Source organism: Siphateles boraxobius, unplaced genomic scaffold, assembly GCF_051911475.1.
Source record: "Siphateles boraxobius isolate OS27281-9 unplaced genomic scaffold, OSU_SipBor_1 13, whole genome shotgun sequence".
Lineage (NCBI taxonomy): Eukaryota > Metazoa > Chordata > Actinopteri > Cypriniformes > Leuciscidae > Siphateles > Siphateles boraxobius.
The window spans coordinates 31,370,262-31,393,861 of NW_027508733.1; the positions used below are offsets into that span (position 1 = coordinate 31,370,262).

Consider the following 23,600-nt stretch of genomic DNA (forward strand, 5'->3'; position numbering starts at 1 on the left):
TGCAACCACATCACAATTGGGTCGCAACCCAGAATTGGGATGTAATCATTTTTGGGTTGCAACCCAAGGTGATAACGTGTAATATTGCTCACCATAATTTACAATAACAATAAAGACGTCTTAATGGTCTGGGCAATAAAAATCAGCTAAACGCAGCAGCTCAAGTAGCACTTACTTCGGTCCAGTGACAGTCGGTATACAAGTAGAGCCGCGATGACAGGGATTCTGGCCAGGATAACACAGATCTTCCTCATACTCTTCACACTTTGGCCCTGTAATACACATTCACACTTTCTTTACCAATCCAATCACATTCTATCTACAAGGACAATCTGTCCATATGAATCATTGGGTCAGTATAAATTAATATCAGTATGTACCTGAGAAGGGGTGCGGACAGACGCAGGTGTAGTTTCCCACTCCGTCCACACAGATGGTGCCATTTTCACACTTGTTATCCACACAATCGTCAACATCCACCTCACAGAACTGACCGTCGAATCCCAGAGGACACATGCAACTAGACAGACGTGCAAAAGTCAACTTCATGTTTCTTGTTTTAATCGTCTTGGGAATAACAAGGTGTGTGTTCTCACCTGAAGCCTTTTCTAGCCTCTTCGCTATAACAGGTGCCTCCATTTACACATGGATTGCTTTCACAAGCGCTGACAGAGACCTCACAGTTTTTACCCTATAAATACCAACATTCAGCAGACAGACTTTTCAAGGAATGTTCATTTGAATGCTCTTTAACATCCAATGCAATAAAACACATATAGAATCTGTGGCATGTTGTAAGTTACTGCAGAAAATAATTCCTACTTTAAAGAGAAAATGTTTTTGCAATAATATGCTTGCAATGGAAGTCTATTGACCTTATACGCCAGAGAAACAAGGGGACGCCGCCATCTTTAGAATATTGTCTTTGAACTTCCGTTTTTGAACTTTGAACTTCGCTCTGTATATTTCAATGGCATTTCTGTCCAGGAGTAATTCGCTTTTGAAGTGGATTTACTTAATGTAAAGTTAACGAAAGTTATCATGAGGATTGCAATGTTTAAAGCAGATGTCTTAACAAATGTGAGTAGACAGGGAAGATTTTAAAACGAGCCGTTCATTTATAAATACGCAGGATCGCTGTGAAAATACAGACCGGAAGACAAAAGACAACGAGCGCAGCGCTGAAAAGGGGCGGGGCTACATAAGGTCTATAGGGCACGATATTTACAGTAGCCTATATGGGGTATTTTTTGGTGCTTTATAGAAATGTGTGCTGTTTTAGATGTTTAATTGATTTGAGAAGTATAAACCATCCTTTTAGCAGTCGGACTGCTCTTCTTGGCGGATGAACTTCTGGATATGTCTTTCAGTATTCCTGTGAGTGGGTTAACCAGCTTTATGTGTTCAAAATTGGATGCGTGTAGTTATTGTTAATTAAAATAGTAAAAAAATAATTTAATGAATTGAAATAAGGCTGAAATAAAATATAAATTCTAGTTTACTACTAACTTTTTGGATCACATGCGTGTGATGCTGACGCAGCAGTTGACCAATAGTGAGACAGCGTTTTGACAGAACCAGGCAGTGCTGCACTGTTTACACTATGTAAATTCTCGTCCAAAATTTTCCCACGTTAAAAAATAAATACAACCACACGTTGTGTCAATCACGTTTACACACTGCTTCCCAAACTTTCGTCCGTCATAAAAAAATTCGGATCGGGTTTGATTTTCTGCATTTTTTCCATTTGTAGTAGGCATTTTGAGAGGTGTTTCACCGAATGCCGAAAACGAAACACCGAATACCAAAAACGAAAAAACGCATACAAAAATTTCGGGACCTTTTATTTGGGGACGAGTTTAAATGATTGTGTTAATTGATAGTATATCAGGTTTATTTTCGATGCATTTAAACTGGAATATTTTAGCAGCACTTCTCAGTAATGTATGATCAGGACCTTGTAACCCTGCGGACAGCTGCACTTGTACTGATGCATGGGGTCGTCGCGGCACCGGCCTTGATTCTGGCAGGGGTCTGAAGAACACGGGCTGCATTTCCCAGACACAGACGGATCCACGGGACCTGAGGAAGATCAGACCTCTCAAGCGCCATCCTGACAGGAAATGTTCTTTCTTTCTCTGATGTTTTTCACCCACCTGTGCATTGGAAGGTATTGCCTGGTGTTGTGAGGAGTAGTTTTCCCTCCATACCCCGCGGCCCGGCACAACGGGCGATGCCGGGTTCCTTGTACCCGCTTTTCACCCAATCAGAAAGCCAACGCAGCCGACAGTCACAGTACAGCGGGTTTGCGCCAATGGCCCTTGAGAAATTTAATTGCAGAAAACACATGTGGATGTAAAGTGCAAAACACATGAAGTGGCGGACATGGTGAGTATTTGTTTGACAGTAAATTCAGGTATTCGTATCTTTTCCAAAATGCAAATTTCGACATATTTGCAGTTGTAAAATGTCCATTTATTTATATTTTTCCGTATTATTAATTGAAAAATTATTTAAAATTTTATTTTATCATTAATTTTTATTTAAAAAATTGTCCATTTAAAATTGTCTAAAATGTCTTAAAATTTTATTTTTAAAAGTTTTTGTTTTGTTTTTCGCTTTTTTAAATTTAGGTAAAAACACTTAAAATTTCCAAATAAAATAATTGCTTCTGGAAACATTAAAAATTAAATAATAATATTTGGAAATTGAAATAAACCATAAATAAATTTAAAAAAAAAAATAGATAAAAAACGAAATATTGGCAACTAACTGAAAATAATTACTAAAAATTACTATAACTGAAATAAAAATGAATTTGCTATATAGAAGCTATATAGAAATTAAAAAACAAACTAATAAAACTGACAAATAATTTTAAACTTAATTTTAATATGTCTATTTTTTATTTTATTTTTACCCTATTACATTTATGTAAAACACTTAGAATTTCCAAATAAAAATAAAATGATTACTTGTGGGAAACATAAAAAAAAAATTAAATGATTTTTCGCTAAAATAAATAAAACAAAAAGGTAAACATAAAAGGCAAAACGTAAAAGGTGTGACTCACAGGTGTGATAGAGATGCAGCATCTCTGAAGATTGCTTGGTGTAATTCAGATATATTGTTGCCATGGAGAGATCTGCAAAAAAAAAAAAGGAACAGTGAGGAGAAAACGTGTGGGTTTAGGGGAGGTCAAACGAATATATCTATATGTCACTATCATAAAAACATGAGTTTCTGTAAGACGACAGAAGTGTTTTCAGAGGAACTCACAGCAGTCGAAGAGAGGATAGTCCTTTAAACACAAGAGGAGGGATACAGCGCAGGGCGTTATAACTCAAGATGCTGTAAATCAACACCAGATGATTATAGAAACACATTCACAGTCAACAGCAGTCAGTGGAAAAGTGTGTACGTGTGTGCGTGTGTGTGTGTGTGTGTGTGTGTGTGTGTGTGTGTGTGTGTGTGTGTGTGTGTGTGTGTGTGTGTGTGTGTGTTTCAGGCTCACAGTGTGGTCAGCTGACTCATGTTGGAGAAAGACGAGTTCGACAAGGAACTGATTTTATTGTTGCTCAGGTCACTGAAATAAAGCACAAAGATATTTTACATGTACTGTCATTAAGTGAAACATTATAATAATTTCCAGTTTTATTTCTTTTTTATTATTGTTCTTATGAATGTGTTGTTTATTTAATCCTTTTCTTGTATTCTTATCAAGTGAATCATTACACAATAATAATTACAATAGAATGTTATTATTATTCATGTATATAATACTACTTAATATTGCAATATTATTATTAATTACATATATTATAACAGCAATAATAATAATAATTACTATTATTAAAGTATGTAATGTTATATAAAATAATAGTTTTATATTCTATTTTTATTTACACAACAATAATATACAAAGTGTTTCAGTATAGTATTTTATTTAGTTTTAATGTCATTATTATTTTTATTAGTATTAATTTTATAATTTTTCATTATTTGTACTCTCATCAAGTGAAACCTTTAATAATAATACAATTATTATTATTTTAGTTCTTGTTATTATTACTGTATATAATAATACATAATATAATGATGTAATATTATGATATTAGTGTAATATATATATATTACATAATATAATATTGTAATATTCTCACATTCATTTGATATGATATCACAACAACAATTATTATTAGTATTAGTAATAAATCAATATATATAGTATTATATAATACATTAAGAGTATATGATAAATTATATAATAATAATAATAATGTCCTATTAAAGAATGAATGTATCTCAACAAGTGCATTATAATACAATAATAATAATATTGCTATTATCAATGTTCATGTATATATTATTTAATAATTTAATGTTGAAATATTATAATTTTATAGCAACAATAATAATAATAGTGAATATATATATGCACTATCATTTTATTTAAATAACATAACTATCATTTGCTTAAATACTAACTGCACAATAGCAATGAAGCTGAATCTGATGTAATCTTGATCTTGAATATGAACATAAACGCAGTCTGCCCCCGGTGGCTGGGCATGGCAGTGCAGGAGTGAGGCGAGAGAGGTCAACACTCACACCAGCTGCAGGTGTTTGAACGCTGAGAGCTCTTTGGGGACCGCAGCAAACAGATTCCCATCCAGGTATCTATGGAGACAGAGAGAGTTCATGAGACGCCCAAACACAGCCAGACAGGAATCCCGACAGCGTTTGCATAAGCCCTTGCGCCCACCCGAACATGACTCACAGTTCAGTGACATTGTGTGGGACGCCACGGGGTAAACCGAGCAAGTGTTTGTTGCTGCAGCGCACCACCGACTCCAGACAAGTGCACTCCTCCGGGCACTCCGGCTTAGGGACGCAGCTCCTGTCGTCGTCAGTCATCGCTGGAAGAGTGCATGGAAAAGATATATCCAGAAATACAGTCATAAAAACAATAGCTTGGTATATTAAATTGAATACTTTCAAATGAAAAAAAGCATTATATAAACTCAAATATAAAAGACACTACGGGCCCTATCATACACCAGGCACAATTCAGCGGCAGGCGTGACACAAGAGTTTTTTACTAGTTTCAGCCCGACGCAGTTATTATTTTCACGTCCTGCGCCACGTTGTTTAAATAGCAAATTTGTGCGCCCATGTTCTGAAAACGAGGTGTGTTCAGGCGCATTGTTGGCGCGTTGATATTTTGAGGAACTGAAATAGACTGCGCCATTGACCAACTGAAACCTGGTCTAAAGTCAATGGCACAGTATTTTTATTGTTATTTAAAGAGCGCATTAGTAATATGCGCCTATAGGCAGGTCCACAACACGCGTACACTCTGCTTATTATACACACACACGCACAGGGATGTGCAGCAGCACACAAACATGCCAAATATTAAAAATAAACGGATTACATTGTAATAGATTAATATTGTGTACATAAAGATATGGTGGAAACCGTCCCGTAGATGGTCTGCGCTTTAACCTCGCGCACGAGCAGATCCGTTTGCTCTCTAGTCTAGAGAAGCGTTCATTTTTCCCGCTATCAAATTCCGTCATGTAAATAGCGAATCCGCCATGGCGCGAGCACAACTGGCTTTTAAAGATGAACTGAACTGAAATTTGAAAAAATGTGATATAACAGATGCATTTTATTTATTCTCATTGGTACAATTATTAAAATGACAGAATTTGTTAAAAGGGATAAAATGGTACGTTGAAAATGTTGTTGTTGTTACACGGGCGACGCCATGTTGGATTTCAACATTCGACTACGTCACTGGCATTGTAGGCTTTTCCGTTACCAACCAACACTAGCAGTGCTAGCTTCTCTCTACCCCCTGCCTTGTCAACAAAATTATTCTAGTCGTGATTTCTAGTGTTTAATCCTAGGTACGAGAGACAGATGTGTTGAAAACGTCAATGAGTACATGAAGCGTCCATGCTCCGGCAGCGCCCGCATCCGCGCCCGCACCAGTCACTTCCCCCAAACGATCCTGTACTGTATGTGGAGCCTGAAACTGGTCGTCCTCCATGTGGTGGTAGTCAGATACTACTGGCCTGTCCATCACATGCTCAAATGCGTAACTCATGCAATTAAAATTACTGATTTTCGTGTGTGTATATAGGACCTGTAGCTGTTGCCTATATACCTTCGCGGGTCCTACCATGCCAGTGACGTCATCGAAATTGCCAACGTAACAAACGCAATTTTTGTGCTGCTTAAAAAAAGCTATATTGATATTTTTAGTTAAAATTTTTATTATAAATTACTTTTAATTCTCATAAACAACATGTTATCAACCTTGATTTTTTTCAGTTCAGTTCATCTTTAAAGGGAATGGGAGATGAGACTCTGACTGGTTTATTGCACATTACGCCCAAAACACACCCATTGCTCATTAAGAGAATAGGGACAACCCTTTTAGACCATGTGCTGGGCGCGCCGACCATTTTTAATCATTAGTTAAACAAGTAAAAGTGGATTCGGACTCGGACTTTGGACTCTGCTTTAGACCATGGACTTAGATCCTTAAAATAGGGCCCAAAGAGTCCATTTACCCTTGTCACAGAGGAAGTCTGGCTTTGCCACATCCTGCAGTGGGATCTCTCTAAGAAAGGCTGGGTTCTGACAGCGAGGGTTTCCCGTCACAATCTGACGAGATCGTAGCCACTCTCCCAACCAGGACAGACGACAGTCGCAATTAAAAGGGTTTGCAAGCAGGTTTCTGAAAAAAAGATCATGGATATTAACATAAAGCATATATTCAGCTCAGATACATTCATAAAAAGCAGCGTCTTTTACAGGGTGGAGAGGTTTGGCAGCGTGTCAAAGGCTCCAGGCATGATCGTGGCGAGCTGGTTGTCGTAGAGCGAGAGCAGACGTACGTTCTGCAGGCCTGAGAAGCTGGTGTTGTGGATGCAACGGATGCGATTATTCCTCAGCATCCTAACCGTGACAGAAAGAAAAGAAGGATTCAGAGAGTAGCCTCAGGGTGACTGTGAGGAACAATGAAAATAAATACAGAACTAAGCGCTTGCTTAGATTGTTCTTTGAGAAATTACATATTTGTACAAATTGTGCAGTGATTTTGTGTGTGTGTGTGTGTGTGTGTGTGTAAATAATTAAATAAAAGGACAGATTAATACAAACATATCAACATCCTATTACAGCTGAGGTATTACATTAATTCTCAGTTATGAACAATAAAGATGACTCATTTGGTTTTCTGTGATATATTTACATTATTGTTGCTGATTCTGCTGATTTGACATCAAGATCATGATATCTAGATGGTTAGCATTGATGGAACATTTAGGTGTAGTCTTGAATGTATCAGTAAGAATGTGTTAAAAACTACGAACTAATCATTAATATTGCATTGTATATAATTGTTTTCCAGCAAAAGTGCATTCCAACCAACCAGCCATTTAAATCAATCAACCAATCAATCAATCAATCAATCAATCAATCAATCAATCAATCAATCAATCAATCAATCAATCAACCAATCAACAATCAACCAATCAACAATCAACCAATCAATCGGGCATTCTTGAGCACTTCCGTTAAAGAAACATCACACTAAAGCCTGTGAAGCATTGAAATAAATATTAGTAAATAATATGAACTTTAATAATATAATAAAGTTAAATATTTAAAAAACATTTGTTTTATATTTCAAAGACGCCTACCGCTCTGTGCTTTGAGAGGGATCAGGGATGTGGGACACGAGCAGGAAAGATATTCTCTCTTTTCTAATATCTTCAGGTTTTCTACTTGTTGTAAAGGCTCTGAAGAGTGAATTTTATGTTCCACAAGGGCAAGACATTTAAACTAAGCTATGTTTGATTTTGCGCTGCCCGAGAAAGCGAAACTAAAATTAGCCGCGCGTGTGAAACGCGGTTTACAAATAAACTTGACGGGCCTTACCAAATATAATAACAAGCACAAACTGTGTTAAAAAGAATTTGGCGTGCAAGTAAAAGGGTAGGGTATCTTTCCAAAAGCGTTTTTTTTCTACCTTACCACAGTAAAGAATGAGAAAATAATAGGGAACCTACTTAAAAGCGAACCAAAGGCAGAGACGTTTATAATCCCCTGCGAAAATGGGTGAGACGTGAGTGAAGATTTGGGAAAAGAAACAAGAGATTCCATGTCCAGGTGAATAACTAATGGAATATTGTTTAATTCGCTGAGAATCGGGTGACCACATCGCAGAACAGAATAAACTATTATTTATTTTGTAAACAAAGCTTTCTGCTTCTCTCCAGTCATAATATTAATGTAAAACAGCATTCACATTAAAAAAATATGTTTTGGCGGACCACCGCCAGTGTTACTCATCCACCGTGGTGGTGCGGTTGTCAAGTTTACCGGCACAGCCCTACCAATCAACCAATCAATCAACCAATCAATCAATCAATCAATCAATCAGTCGACCAACCAATCAATCAATCAATTCAATAAATTAGGGTTAGGGTTGTGGCAGAAATTATATTGAAAAGGACACTTGCAGCATGCGTAACCCGTCCATTCCCCGGAGCATCCCTCCTCGTATGGACACCAGGTGGTTGGCGGTCAGGTGAAGTTCAACCACAGAAGACGCACCGTCAAAAGCTCCATCCTCAATCTCAGTGATTTTATTGTTGCTAAGGTTTCTGTGAGAGAAATGCACAGAAAACTAGTTTACTGTCCAGTTCAGTTAAGTAATACAGTGTGTTTTGGCATTGCTTCATCATATTATGTATTATGTATCATTATAAGTATTATGTACACAAATGTCAATCTCACATTTTCTTGAGATGTGTTAGGGGCCGAAAGAGTCCTGTTGCCTCCAGGATAGAGAGGTCATTGTTATTGAGGCGTCTGACAGAGAGAAAATGAAATAAACGTAGAGTTGGCATGTTGCTAAGCTAACAATGCAATACTATAATGCTACAGCCAGCACAGTAATTTTTATCAAGAATAGATAATTTTGATACTTTAATAATTGTTTAAAATCAAAATTTCTGTTGCTTCATCCGCAATCTTGGATGGATTTCTTTTTCACTGAGCTTGTCGCAATGCATTCTGGGATCAACATTTTCACACTGGAGAAATGAAGGCATCACAAAGAAGGCAGCACAATTATACAGTCTACCTTAATCAGTCTTCGTATCAGGAGCAAGTCAAAACCATATTGTAATTGTTCTGTTTATATGTTCAGTGTTTCTCTTACAGTTCAGTTGTAGAAAGTGGAAGGTGTTCTGGGAACTTGGTTAGGCGTAAGTTTGAGCAGTCCACCACAGTAGCTTCACACCGGCATTTGGGTGGACAGACAGGCTTGCTGTTGCAGTCCTTATTCAAACGTGTGTCCTCTGCGCCTGAGACAAATATAAAGATGCTTTAAGAGAAACACCATTCATCACAGGAGAGTATAAATGATGCCATTATTCGGTTTGCTGCACATTTATTACTTTTAGTCACATTCAAAAACTTAATTTATAATTCAAAGATTATAATTTTTTATTTTTTTTGTCAAAAGGAGATTTACAGAAACAATTTACCTGGGATGTGATACTGTTCCTTGGCTGCTATGGCAACACATGCAAGAAAACAGAAAATACAGCTGCTATGAAAACACAGAAAAACATGCACACAGCACAGATCTAGATTTGAGACCTAAAGCTGGACAATTAAATGGTTCACCCAAAAATTAAAATTAGCCCATGATTTAATCACCCCCCAAGTCATTCTAGGTGTATTTGACTTTCTTCTTTTAGACAAATACGATCGGAGTTATATAAAAAAATGTCCTGGCTCTTCTAAGCTTTATAATGGCAGTGAATTGCTGTTTCTGTTTTGAAGTCCATAAAAGTGCATCTATCCATCATAAAAGTGCTCCACACGGCTCTGCGGGGGGTTAATAAAGGCCTTCTGAAGCGAAACGATGAGTTTATATAAGAAAATATTAAGAAAAATATACACATTTAACACTCAAAAAGTAAAATTCTAGCTTCCGGACAAGCAAACATACGCAGTCTACTCACGCCTAATGCGCAACTTATGGCATGAGAAATAACGTAGTGCGTAATGGTGTAGCGTAAATATTAGCAGTACGTCCCATTACTCGCATAAGTTGTGCTTATAATTAAGTCGAATCCGTATGTTCTTTTGGCCGGAAGCTAGTTATTTTACTTTATAAAGTTTTAAATATGAATATTTTTCTTACACAAACTCATCGTTTCGCTTCAGAAGGCCTTTATTAACCCCCCGCAGAGCTGTGTTGAGCACTTTTATGATGGATAGATGCACTTTTATGCACTTCAAAACAGAAACAGCAATTCACTGCCATTATAAAGCTCAGAAGTGCCAGGGTGTTTATTAAAATAACTCCGATTGTATTCGTCTGAAAGAAGAAAGTCATAAACACCTAGGATAACTTGAGGGTGAGTAAATCATGAGCTAATTTTCATTTTTGGGTGAACTATCCCTTTAAAGATTGAAACCAAATATCTTCTCTAATATACTGGCATTTACACTTAAGTCTGTTTGGTTGTGTGATGTTCAGTCACTCTTTCTGCAGGTTATCTTTACGCCAGTAGGTGGAAACAAGTGAATGAGTATGACTGAGTCAATTAATCATTTATTCTACTGATTCATTCAAAAACATTCATTCAGGAACAAGTCTTTATGAGAAAATCATTGAATCATTCACTTAATCGATTTGTTCAACAATACTGACTCATTCAAGTACTTGACTATATGTGTGATTAATTTAATGATTAATTTAAATGACTTAATTAAAAACACTGGAAACACTTTATAATAAGGTTTCATTAGTTAATATTAGTTAACTATAGTTAACATGAACTAGGAATGAACAATACTTCTACAGCCTTTATTAATCTTAGATAATGTTAATTTCAGCATTTACAAATAGATTATTAAAATTAAAAGTTGTATTTGTTAACATTAGTTAATGCAGTGTGAACTAACATGAACAAACAATGAATGACTGTATTATTATTAACTAACTTTAACTAACATTAATAAATTCTGTAACAAATATATTGCTCATAGTTACAGTAGTTCATGTTAGTAAATAATGTTAACAAATTAAACCTTATTATAAAGTGTTACCGAAACACTGATTCATTCAGAAACAAAACCAGTGACCATCTGCGTATAAGAATGTGACTTTGAATTATTCATTAAACTGATTTGTTAATGAAACAAATTCATTCAGGAATTAAACAAGTGTATGTCTTTATTAGCGAATTGTTAAATCATTCACTCAACTAATCTGTTCAACAATGCTGATTCATTCAAGAACTAATCTGTGGCTGGCTATGAGTCAGTCAATGAATCATTCATTCAACTGATTCATTCAAAAACATTTATTCAGGAACAAAACAAGTGTCTGTCATTCAAAACCACTGAATTATTTACTCAACCAAAATTGTTCAAAAACACTGATTCATTCAGGAATGAAACTAGTGACTGTTTATATGAGTGAGTCAATGCATCATTCATTTAACTGACTTGTTCAAAAACACTGATTAATTCAGAAACAAAACAAGTGGCTGTCTATGATTGAGTCAGCGAATGATTTATTCAACTGATTCGGTCAAAAACCCTGATTCATTCAGGAACTAAACAAGTGGCTGTCTATGATTGAGTCAGCGAATGATTTATTCAACTGATTCGGTCAAAAACCCTGATTCATTCAGGAACTAAACTAGCGACTGCCTTTATGAGCAAATCATTAAATCATTCACTCAACACTGACTAGTTCAGAAATTAAACAACTGGCTGTCTATATGAGTTATGTAAATCTTCAACACTCACTCTAAAGAACACTAAAGAAATACAACTTTACTGATTAAAAAACGTGTGATGTTTCAGCCATTGTCAAGGCCTTCATCAGACGACCACCTTTTTCAAATTTACATGAATTTTAGATTTTTGGTGGCACTTCTTTTGTTGGGAAAGCAAGTCTTTTAAAAAAAAATTGTCTACAGTATATGTAAAATTCACTCAATTGATTAGTTCAAAAACATTGATACCTTAAGGATCAAAACACTACTATTGTGTGTCCCACCCCTTTTTGGAGTTCGCTTCACCCTTTTGGAGATCCTGGGAGGATCCTGAGATCCTCAGCTATACCTATTTGTGTGTTGTTCGGAGACACAAGTAACTACACAATTATCCGAAAAATGACCTAAATATTGTGCACAAGCTTCCCAATTAAAGGTTATGTGCATAATTTAAAATTAATAAATAAACGTTCGCAATCATCAGTTACAAATGAATGTAAATGTACAAAATAATGTATAAATAATTGCACAGTGTGTTTGTGTATTCTACCCGAACAGCGGAACTTCTTGCTCTTGATCTGACTGATGCGTTTGTTGGCGAGCCGTCGAGGACTGGAGCATCGTGCGCCGCTGGTCTCAATAGGATTGGACCGCAAAAAGTCCGCCAGCCACTTTAAACCACAGTCACAGACGAACGGGTTCTGAGCTAAGTGACTGAAAAGAAAGCAAATAATAAAACCTCTTGACTAGTACAGTATGTGCTTACTTCAATGTTCATTATATAATGTCTCTTACAGAGTCTGGATGGATTTCAGAGGAGTAAATGTGCCTTTGGCTAGAGTCTGGATCTTATTGTCATACAGGGACAATAGAGATAAGTTCTCAAGGTCCTGGAAAACGTTGACACGAACACAGTGGATTTTATTGGCATTTAACAGTCTGAAAGAAAGAAAGAAAGAAAGAAAGAAAGACAGACACCTAAAACATTACAATGACTGTCTGGATGAAGGTGTTTCAGTGTGCTGCCTTATTCACAGCCCATTAAGCAGCGCCGTTATGACATTTTTCATGTGGGTGGTAATTTTGCATTGACATAAGCATCAGATGTGATCTACATCACGCTTTTCAGTACTTACAGTAACTCTAATGCACTCAATCCGTCAAAAACTCCCCGAGGCAGATCTGTAATCTTATTTCCATAAAGAACCCTGTGAAACAAAACAAGAACATGAGATACAATGGTGCTGAAGTTTCACTTGAAAACAGATTCAAGGTTCAGATGCAAGGTTGTACATACATTTAAATACTGCCACAAACACAAAAGGTCTGCACAAAGCCCTAGTAGGTTAAACAAGATTTTAGCATTTTCTGATTTTTATGCCTGTGTGAAATTTGCTGCAAAGTCAAAAGAGTCTCAATGATATTCTGGTATATGACTTCCTCCTTCAATATATCTTCAGATCCATGACTGAATCATTCTTATGTATTGAATCTTTTTAATGAATCAGCTGAACTGGTTTACAAAACCAGTCAGAGCGATCCAATTTGCAAATTAGACTGAATAAGTCCAAGCGGTTCTCAAGTCATAAATATGAATGACAACATGTATGGCGTATGACATCAAAGTACTATGAAAGCGTTTCGAAAGCACACAGGGCCATTCACTCTCATGGTACTTTGATGTCATACACCGATTTGTCTGTGCTGCGCCGCTTCAAGTCAAACACACCTAATGACTTACAGAATCTAATCTTTTGGACGGGTATGACTTGTAATGAGCTGGATTGGTCTTTGGACCAATAACCGATTTGTGAATGAATCGTTCAGACCACTAATTGTAAATCAGTTCAACTGATTCACTGAAAATACATCTCAAAAGAAAGATTCATGATTCATGAATGAATAATACTAATGAATCCAATCTTTTTAATGAATCAGTTGAACTGATTCACAAAACCAGTCAGAGCGATTTATTTGCAAATTAGACTGAATCGGTCCAAGCGGTTCTCAAGTCAACAAATCAACAACTCACTCTACCAAATCTTTTGAACAGACTCATAATGAGTTGGATTAACAACACACTAATTCCTTGAACCAAGAACCGTTTTGTGAATGAATCGTTCAGACCGAGTTTGTAAACCAGGTCAACTGATTCACTGAAAAAATAGAATCAATAGAATAGTTCATTCATGAATTGTACATTGCTGAATGAATGAATGAATGATGAATAAATTACTGAATGACTGAATGAATAAATGAATGAATGAGGTTCACAAAACCAATCTGAATGATTAATTCACAAAGAAAAACAAACAAACAAATCATTTAGACATCATAATGAGTCAGATTAACAACTCACCAATTCTTTGAACCGAAACGGTTCAATGAGACTGAGTTGCGAACCAGTTTAAATGACTAATTGAAAAGGTCTGACTCAATAAAACGATACTTTCATGAGATGGACATTAAATACTTAAATATGTAAATAAATAAATGTTAACAATCTGTGCCTAATTTTAGATTTGACTCCCTCCAATATAAATAATATCTGATTCATGAATTAATCATTCTAATGTATCAAATCTTTTTACTGAATTAACTGCTAAATCATTTTTTTAACCGTTGAAATGAAATGAACTGTTCGGAAGAGCCGTTTAGAAGAAACAAATCAGACTAACTGGATCTAAATGAATAAACTTAAGTCTATGAGATTTTATTACTCAATTTATTAAAGTTAGTTAAAGTTAAGTTGATTGCTTATTAAAGTCACACAGAACATGGCAGACATGTACAGTACATTAAAAATCTGTCTCCAAATGAGCTGAATTCGCATGCATCTTCCTCACTCAGTCAAATCATATAAGGCATATATATGCTGGAGGCTAGACAAACATTCATATATTTACACAAACCACACACTCTCTACATCAGACCCCTGGTGAGATGTTCCCATAACACGCTTACATAGGCCTCTTCGTGCAACATGATGCATAATTCAACAGAACTAATAAGCTTGCACAGATGAACATGTTGGAAATATACATAGCAGTCATATGCAGATTGAATGATTATATACATGAGTGTCACCCCACGAAGGCTGTTTTTTACAAATTTGAATAAATGGATATGTAATTCTCAAAACAATCATGTAAACACAGCCGAGCCAATTAATTTAGCAAGTAATAATGAAAATTAGAATTTGGGATTATAAATTAAATTTTCATGTGTGAAGTGTAGCGTAGCATACAGTCAGGATAATGAACTATATTACTTTGCAGAACATTTGTTTATTGTAATTTTAATTATTAATACATTCAATTATTTATTCATATTGGTGTCGCTGCCGGTTTATGAAGGCTGTCCAATCCTTAAAAAAATGATGGTTAAAAATGAAATTTCCTGTTTTGGAAAAAAATAAATATTTGCTCCAAACGCTGTTGCCACTTTAGTGTAAATCTCTTCTTGTAGGTCAGTGTTGTGTAATCACACATTACCCGTAATGTTCACATCAACATATTTGTTGCAGAATTTTATTGTACAGTATGATGTCTATGGGCTTTATGAGCCTCTGCAGTAATGGGTTTATGGGTTTACGATCAGAGCTTAGACGTGGTCATTTCATGTACCTCAATTTTCTGATTCTTTCTGTTAAAAGCACACCAATTTTCGTGTTTTTGGCTAATTTTCTTGCAAGGTCTATTTCTAGCTCTGCTTCTGCTTTCTGACATACAGCTTGTTTGAATAACATGTGGATTTAAATATAGTGAAGCACCAGGACTGCTAAAACTATTCATTATATTATATTATATTATATTATATTATATTATATTATATTATATTATATTACATTATATTATATTATATTATATTATATTATATTATATTATTTTATATTATATTATTGCAACCTTGCTTCACTTTTTCTATCCTCTGAAGACCGACTCAAGTACAAAGCATTGCAGTAATCAAGACGTGAAGAAATAAAAGCATGAATTGCTTTCTCCAGGTCAGTGAAAGCTCAGACAGATTTAAGTTTAGCGAGATTTCGCAGTTGAAAGGAACTATTCTTCACAACTGAAGTCTTTAAATGTGTAACTCTGTGGCAAATAGATGCTGAATAGATGACAGAGGTCCTAGGCTCATTGCTATATTATTTATACAGCTACTAGGACCAAAATTGATCATTTCTATCTTTTTCTCATTTAACTGGAGAAAGTTATTATTCATCCAGCATTTTAGGTCTTTTAAACATTCAAAAGTGATTTAACAGATATATTATCACCAGACTTTAGAGGCAAATACATCTGGGTATCATCAGCACACACACAAAAAAAAGATACGAAATACTATATTTAAAAAAATAAATAAAACCAAGAGCACATATAATGAAAATAACACTTGTCCCAAAATAGAACCTTGAGGGACCCCACAGAAAATAGAAGCTATTGATGACGAGAGGATTCTATTTTCAACAGAAAAGGTTCTATTTTACACACAAATCAACGCAGGGCAGTTTTCTCTGCAGTTTATAACAATGCTTTGTCCAATAGTATCCATGAGCTTGACAAACACTCAGGGGAAGCACATCACTAGACTAGGAAGTGGAAGTGTAATCATATTTACATTTAAAATCATTCAAGTCAGAATAAGTGTTTATCAAACCATAAAATATTAAATATTTTACATATCTGTATTATTTTTTCATGACATGATGTTTGATGTTTAATTTTTTTTTATAACTTAAGTGTTTTAGCAGGATTTTCAATTCATCTATTGTCAGCCATGTAAACACATACAACAGGCACAATAAAAAAAGAGAAAGAATTATAAATGTACACTTACAGTGAGTTGAGTGAGCGCAGGCCTTGAAACGCATCGGGGGCTATTTCAGATATTTGGTTATTACTCAAATCACTGTTGAGTAAAAGACAGAATTATGAAATATACGAAATGTAATGGCTGTTATTAATGGGGGAAACAAACCTCTGTTTCATAAAATCCTAAAGGAATTTTCAATTATTTAATTACATGTTGTGAAAAAACTGCACGCAGTGATTCTTGTAAATGTCTGTGAACAGTAATGAAGCTTGTTTGTGTCAAAGTTTATAACAAAATCCTAAAGGAATTTATTCCATTATTCAATTACATGTTGTGAAAATATGCACATATAGTAATTCTTGTAAATATCTGTGAACTGTAATAATGCTTGTTTGTGTTAAAGCTTATACTGTAGTTAATAGTTTCTATGCCTGATCACTCACATTCTGCGCAGTCTCTTGTAGGAGGCAAACGCTCCAGGAGGAACTGACTTTATACCGTTCTGCTCTAATCGTCTGAAAGAAAGAAAAGCAGAGAACTGGTCAAGTGTATAAAGAGGATTTACAGTTTAGCACTGTTACAACTAGTGTCCCCATGGTTTCCTTATTACCATGGATACTGTTCTGTGAAGGGCACGACCTCTAGCCCTGGTCAAAGTCAAAGACTCACACCAAATGATCGATCACACCCATGCGGGTCAAGAAAGGTTAAATCCCACCAGACGTGAAGCTAAAGAGTCCAGATATATTGACATATTGCATAGGGAAAATGTATGTATGAGTTTGTAATAGTACATATAATTACATTACAAAATTGAATTCAAATATCATTTTATAAAACAAATTGTTATGGCTCTTAAAATCTGATGCGGTAATGCATTAGAAGAAACATGTGTATTACATTATGTAATCAGATTACTTAATTTAGTAAAGTAACCCGTTACTTTATAAATGTACACATTAGTATTTGAGTTACTATTAAGTAATGCACAATACTTCGGTTTAATTAGTTTGCTTAAACATTTTTTAAAGTACTGAATACTCTCTTTTCTCCATAATGTAAATAATGCAATTAGTTACTTTTTTAGGGAGTAACACAATATTGCACAGCATTACTTTTCAAAGTAGCCTAACTCTCCCCAAAACTGGAACTCTACACTTGTGAAAAAGAAGTGCACTTAATTGCACTGAATATGTACCTGTAGAGTACTTCCAATCTTAAAAGAATATTTAAAAATCTGTTGTAGATAATATAATATTAATGAAATAAAGGGCCCTAATTACCTTCACAACTGTTTCTTAACCATAGACAGAGTGTGTGTGTATATATATACTATATAACTTATAACAAAGTGTTTTAAAACTCTTTGCATGTTTTCTAGGCGATACATAATCCATTCAGAATTTGACGAAAACTTGTGTTTTGCTTCATTACATAAGGCAATGGTTATTTGTTATTCGAACTGGCTGCCATGCCAAATCACACATACATGCCAGTTTTTCTGTTCAAATTATAGTGGTTTGTGAACGTTGCCACTTCAATAACAAATAATTTATCAAGAGTGTTTATGCTGGGATGTGAAGGTTGGTGATAGGCGACACATTTCATGATATTCTATTAAAATGTATTTTTAAGAAAGAAGCGCATCTATCCTTACCCTGGATTTGGTTCAGCATCCGCCTATTTTCTTAACACACTTAAGTGCACTTTTAAAAAGTGAACTTTGTGAAAATGTCAAATGTTTACTTTAAATTTTAAAAAACATTCTGTTTAAACAATCTTTTGTCATGCTTTAAAGAAGTACACTTATTTTGAAGTATTGACTAACATACTAAAGGACATGTAAAGTACTTGTAACTAGTAACTTGATAACACACTAAAACCAAGTACTTATATCATATTACATCTAAAGTTAATATATTTCAAATGTACTTAATTATATATTATACTTCATCATTACAAATATGTATGTAAATACATCACATACTGTATCAATAGAAATTACATTCAAGTATATTTTAGTTTACCATAAATTACTGTCAGTACATTTTAACCATATTTCAAAGGCAATAGAATTATGAATTACATATGAATATGTACTTAAGTGAGTTAAAACGAAGAAATTCAGCTAATTGCATTCAATATAAATTTAAACTATAACACATTTTCATTTAATTGCAATTTACATGCAATTAAGTGTCCAAAAACTTTACATTACTGCCGTAATAAAGAATGCTGGAATTTATTTTTGTAATTGTGAATATCATTAGTTGTAAATGTAATTATTTAGTGCCCCTGACAGAAAAATAATTTAAATCCAACAGGCTTCATCTCTATCGTTAGGAAACGTCTAAAATATTCTTAGTAAATCAATCACTCACATCTCAGTCATACTTTCAGGCATGTTGGCTGGAATCGCCGTGAGACCTTTTCCTCTACAATCCACAATATTGTTACTGCAAGTGCACATTGGGGGACAGGAGCCAGACGCAAGGCCACAGGGCTGAGGACTGGAATCAAAAATACCTCAGGAAAAGAAGGAAACATTATATATATTAGTCTTAAACACACAATTGATCGGTTTAATGTTTGCTTGATATCAGTCTGGGAGTTTCTTCAATTTGGAGCACAACTTTTGGTGTGTTTTTTTTTTATTTACTTCCCTTTTCCTCACATTTTTCATGTTTCTAAACCAAAAAGTGGGTAACACTTTACAATAAGCATCCATTGTTTAATGCATTAACTAACTTTAACTAACAATCAATGTATGTACATTATTAATCTTTGTTAACATTAGTTAATAAAAATAAAACTTTTCATTTTTCATGTAAGCTCAGATACAACTTTTATTTTGAATTATGTATTAGTAAATGTTGAAATGAACATTAACTAAGACTAAAAAATGCTTAAGAAGTATTTTCCATTGTTATTTAACAAACTAATACTAACATTAACAAATGAAGCCTCATTGTAAAGTATTACCAATTGGGAGTGATTTCCATGGAAATGCTAGTGGTGAAAAGGACATTTTTGTAACGAAATGGCTGAAATATTTGTCTGGCTAAGACTAAGAAGTAAGTCTTTGTTAGTATAAATTTGTCAGAATTTTGTTTATAAAAAGACACAAAATTACATAATAATTTTTGGTGAATTTCTTGTATATATACAATTACAGCATGATTAGAAATAATTAAACAAGTAACACTTGAAAATAATTTCCTGGAGCAAAATTGATGGTTGTTGTGGAAATTACACCACAAAATTACATAACAGTTTTGGTGAAATTCTTATATAAAATTACAGCTTGATCAGAAATAATGCTCAACAAAAATATTCAAGAGTAAACAAGTAACACTAACACTTGAAAATAATAGCAAAATTGATGGTTGTTGTGGAAATTATGTCTCAAATTAGGGACAGACATAATTTGAGTAAAAAAAAAAAAAAAAGTATATATATATATATATATATATATACAGGTCCTTCTCAAAAAATTAGCATATTGTGATAAAGTTCATTATTTTCCATAATGTAATGATAAAAATTTAACTTTCATATATTTTAGATTCATTGCACACCAACTGAAATATTTCAGGTCTTTTATTGTTTTAATACTGATGATTTTGGCATACAGCTCATGAAAACCCAAAATTCCTATCTCAAAAAATTAGCATATTTCATCCGACCAATAAAAGAAGTGTTTTTAATACAAAAAAAAGTCAACCTTCAAATAATTATGTTCAGTTATGCACTCAATACTTGGTCGGGAATCCTTTTGCAGAAATGACTGCTTCAATGCGGCTTGGCATGGAGGCAATCAGCCTGTGGCACTGCTGAGGTGTTATGGAGGCCCAGGATGCTTCGATAGCGGCCTTAAGCTCATCCAGAGTGTTGGGTCTTGTGTCTCTCAACTTTCTATTTCATAATATCCCACAGATTCTCTATGGGGTTCAGGTCAGGAGAGTTGGCAGGCCAATTGAGCACAGTAATACCATGGTCAGTAAACCATTTACCAGTGGTTTTGGCACTGTGAGCAGGTGCCAGGTCGTGCTGAAACATGAAATCTTCATCTCCATAAAGCTTTTCAGCAGATTGAAGCATGAAGCGCTCCAAAATCTCCTACATGGCTAGCTGCATTGACCCTGCCCTTGATAAAACACAGTGGACCAACACCAGCAGCTGACATGGCACCCCATCACTGATGGACCCCAGTCTTCCTCCAGACTCTGGCACCTTGATTTCCGAATGACATGCAAAATTTGCTTTCATCCGAAAAAAGTACTTTGGACCACTGAGCAACAGTCCAGTGCTGCTTCTCTGTAGCCCAGGTCAGGCGCTTCTGCCGCTGTTTCTGGTTCAAAAGTGGCTTGACCTGGGGAATGCGGCACCTGTAGCCCATTTCCTGCACACGCCTGTGCACGGTGGCTCTGGATGTTTCTACTCCAGACTCAGTCCACTGCTTCCGCAGGTCCCCCAAGGTCTGGAATCGGTCCTTCTCCACAATCTTCCTCAGGGTCCGGTCACCTCTTCTCGTTGTGCAGCGTTTTTTGCCCACAGACTTCCCACTGAGGTGCCTTGATACAGCACTCTGGGAACAGCCTATTTGTTCAGACATGTCTTTCTGTGTCTTACCCTCTTGCTTGAGGGTGTCAATGATGGCCTTCTGGACAGCAGTCAGGTCGGCAGTCTTACCCATGATTGCGGTTTTGAGTAATGAAACAGGCTGGGAGTTTTTAAAAGCCTCAAGAATCTTTTGCAGGTGTTTACAGTTAATTAGTTGATTCAGATGATTAGGTTAATAGTTCGTTTAGAGACCCTTTTCATGATATGCTAATTTTTTGAGATAGGAATTTTGGGTTTTCATGAGCTGTATGCCAAAATCATCAGTATTAAAACAATAAAAGACCTGAAATATTTCAGTTGGTGTGCAATGAATCTAAAATATATGAAAGTTTAATTTTTATCATTACATTATGGAAAATAATGAACTTTATTACAATATGCTAATTTTTTGAGAAGGACCTGTATATATATATAGTTTTCACATAATACTGTTGTGTGCAACAAACTGATTGTTTGTTACATTATCTTACATTGAAAGTCTGAGGTTGGAACAACAATTCCTAAAAGTTATTCAGAAAGTAGCACAAAAAAACAGTTATGATAAAAAGTCTCCAAGACTGTAAAAAAAAGTTGCTGCCTTGTATTTTTAAGAACAATATTTAAACAATGTGCAACTTAAATTGCAATAATCTGACTTAAAACATTTTTGAATCTTGTATAACATAAAAAAAATTCTTAACTTATTTTAATGAGTTAAAGCAATGTAAAAACATATGTTGTCATAACCTATTGATCATATACTGTATTTTTTTTTTTTACAGTGAAGACGTTGTTAATGTGACCATAATACTATATATCCAAAAGTAAAAAGTAAAAATTTTGACGAAAAAAATCAAGTTTAAATTTTTTATTTAATAACACTTTTAGTTTTAAATTAATTGTATTAACATTAAAATAAATTTAATAAAAGTTTAGTTTTGAAAACATTTTAATAAAAACTAACCCCTGGGAGGCAAATGTTGCACGAACAGCTAAAAAGAGGAGGCTGCCAGATTTACCAGAGCATGTGAAGTCCTTCTTCTGCAGTTCGGCCAGGTTGAGTCCATGAAGGTTGGGTGGCGAACTGCACTGTGTGTAAAGTCCCAGCGTTGGTCTCTGTCTGAGCCACTGAGACAACCACGACAAGTGACAGTCACACCGCAGACTGTTCGAATGCAGGCGGCTGAGGAAACAACAGGGCAAATCTGTTGATAACTGCTGAATCAGTGATATTAGTCCTCATTAACGGAACATCATTATTATGCAAGCATCACTATTATAAATACCAATACTTTGGGTAATTGATTTAAACTTCTACTGTATGTGAGAAGATAAAATTTCAAAAAACGGTCTGGACTCACAAGGTGCGTAACTTGGGCATGTGGTTAAAGCTGGAAATGGGGATGGTGCTGATATTATTGTTGTTCAGTGTGCTATGGAGGAGAACCAAAGAAAAGGGAGGTTATATATAATCCATACACACTGTATGTATACTTTACAGACAATAAACTGCATTAACTCATTTACTTTCTCTACAACACAAAGGTCAGTACATACAGGACCTCTAGGACTCTCATGGCACGAAACGCTCCATCCTCGATGCAGCTGATGTGGTTCTTATCCAGCTGTCTGAGAGCAACACAAAGGCACACAAAACATTTTGATGAGTGAAAGGTTAAATTGAAATAATGTTATTGGGAAAATTAAAAGAAGCATTCGTAGATTATTAAAGTTGTGTGCACTTTAACTCACAAGTTCTTGATGTCGGTGGCTCCTCTAAATGCTCTTCTTGGTATCATCTGGATGACATTCTCACTGAAGTCCCTGATTAAAAGAGTTTGTGAAATATACAGTTAAATTAAACCACTATTTATTAATGCAAAATACAACTGATTTGCAAGTTTATGTTAGAAAACATCACTAAAAACAACAACAACAACAAAAAACAGCATAACCAAGATTCAACTTTTACTGCTTTTTCACAGACTTCAGACTAAATAAAATTTTTAACTATGTTTGACTTTCAGATCAACTGTCTCAGATTTTTCTTTAAAAATATAGATAAATATGACATCCAGAAAGCACTACACACTTAAAATTAGGGTTTTAGCCCCGTTGTACCCTATAGATCATCCAAAAATAAAAATGATCATTGTTTAATACTGCCTTCACATGTTATCGAAATTATAATAAATAGAGTTCCTTTATTTTCATTAACTTTTCCTTGATAGCATACATCAGATGAATCTTGGCAAATCTGAGCACAGTTTGAGACATCCTTGAGATGAAACAGCTGTTTCATTATGACTTTTAACTATAAAAAATAAAGCCTCTATAAAGCCTCTCTAGCTGAGA

General features: G+C 34.9%; 1 protein-coding gene across 2 annotated transcripts in view; it reads right to left on the minus strand.

Annotated features, from left to right (window-relative positions):
- slit1b (slit homolog 1b (Drosophila)) overlaps nt 1-23,600 on the minus strand; it is a 51,468-nt gene that overhangs the window by 12,792 nt on the left and 15,076 nt on the right. Inside the window, exons 5-30 of one of the 2 annotated variants that reach the window (XM_077227010.1) lie at nt 22,998-23,069; nt 22,803-22,874; nt 22,607-22,678; nt 22,265-22,428; nt 19,025-19,169; nt 17,087-17,158; nt 16,668-16,739; nt 12,962-13,033; nt 12,621-12,764; nt 12,376-12,539; nt 9,573-9,596; nt 9,245-9,389; nt 8,818-8,892; nt 8,541-8,684; nt 6,829-6,972; nt 6,585-6,751; nt 4,781-4,919; nt 4,612-4,680; nt 3,515-3,586; nt 3,280-3,351; nt 3,074-3,145; nt 2,157-2,320; nt 1,958-2,082; nt 597-691; nt 381-520; nt 176-272 (exon numbers count right to left, since the gene is read on the minus strand). In XM_077227010.1, coding sequence (XP_077083125.1) covers nt 176-272; nt 381-520; nt 597-691; nt 1,958-2,082; nt 2,157-2,320; nt 3,074-3,145; nt 3,280-3,351; nt 3,515-3,586; nt 4,612-4,680; nt 4,781-4,919; nt 6,585-6,751; nt 6,829-6,972; nt 8,541-8,684; nt 8,818-8,892; nt 9,245-9,389; nt 9,573-9,596; nt 12,376-12,539; nt 12,621-12,764; nt 12,962-13,033; nt 16,668-16,739; nt 17,087-17,158; nt 19,025-19,169; nt 22,265-22,428; nt 22,607-22,678; nt 22,803-22,874; nt 22,998-23,069 — 2,793 coding nt within the window. Of the gene's footprint in view, nt 1-175; nt 273-380; nt 521-596; nt 692-1,957; nt 2,083-2,156; nt 2,321-3,073; nt 3,146-3,279; nt 3,352-3,514; nt 3,587-4,611; nt 4,681-4,780; nt 4,920-6,584; nt 6,752-6,828; nt 6,973-8,540; nt 8,685-8,817; nt 8,893-9,244; nt 9,390-9,572; nt 9,600-12,375; nt 12,540-12,620; nt 12,765-12,961; nt 13,034-16,667; nt 16,740-17,086; nt 17,159-19,024; nt 19,170-22,264; nt 22,429-22,606; nt 22,679-22,802; nt 22,875-22,997; nt 23,070-23,600 lie in introns of both variants that reach the window. The other variant, XM_077227009.1, reaches the window with a different exon arrangement.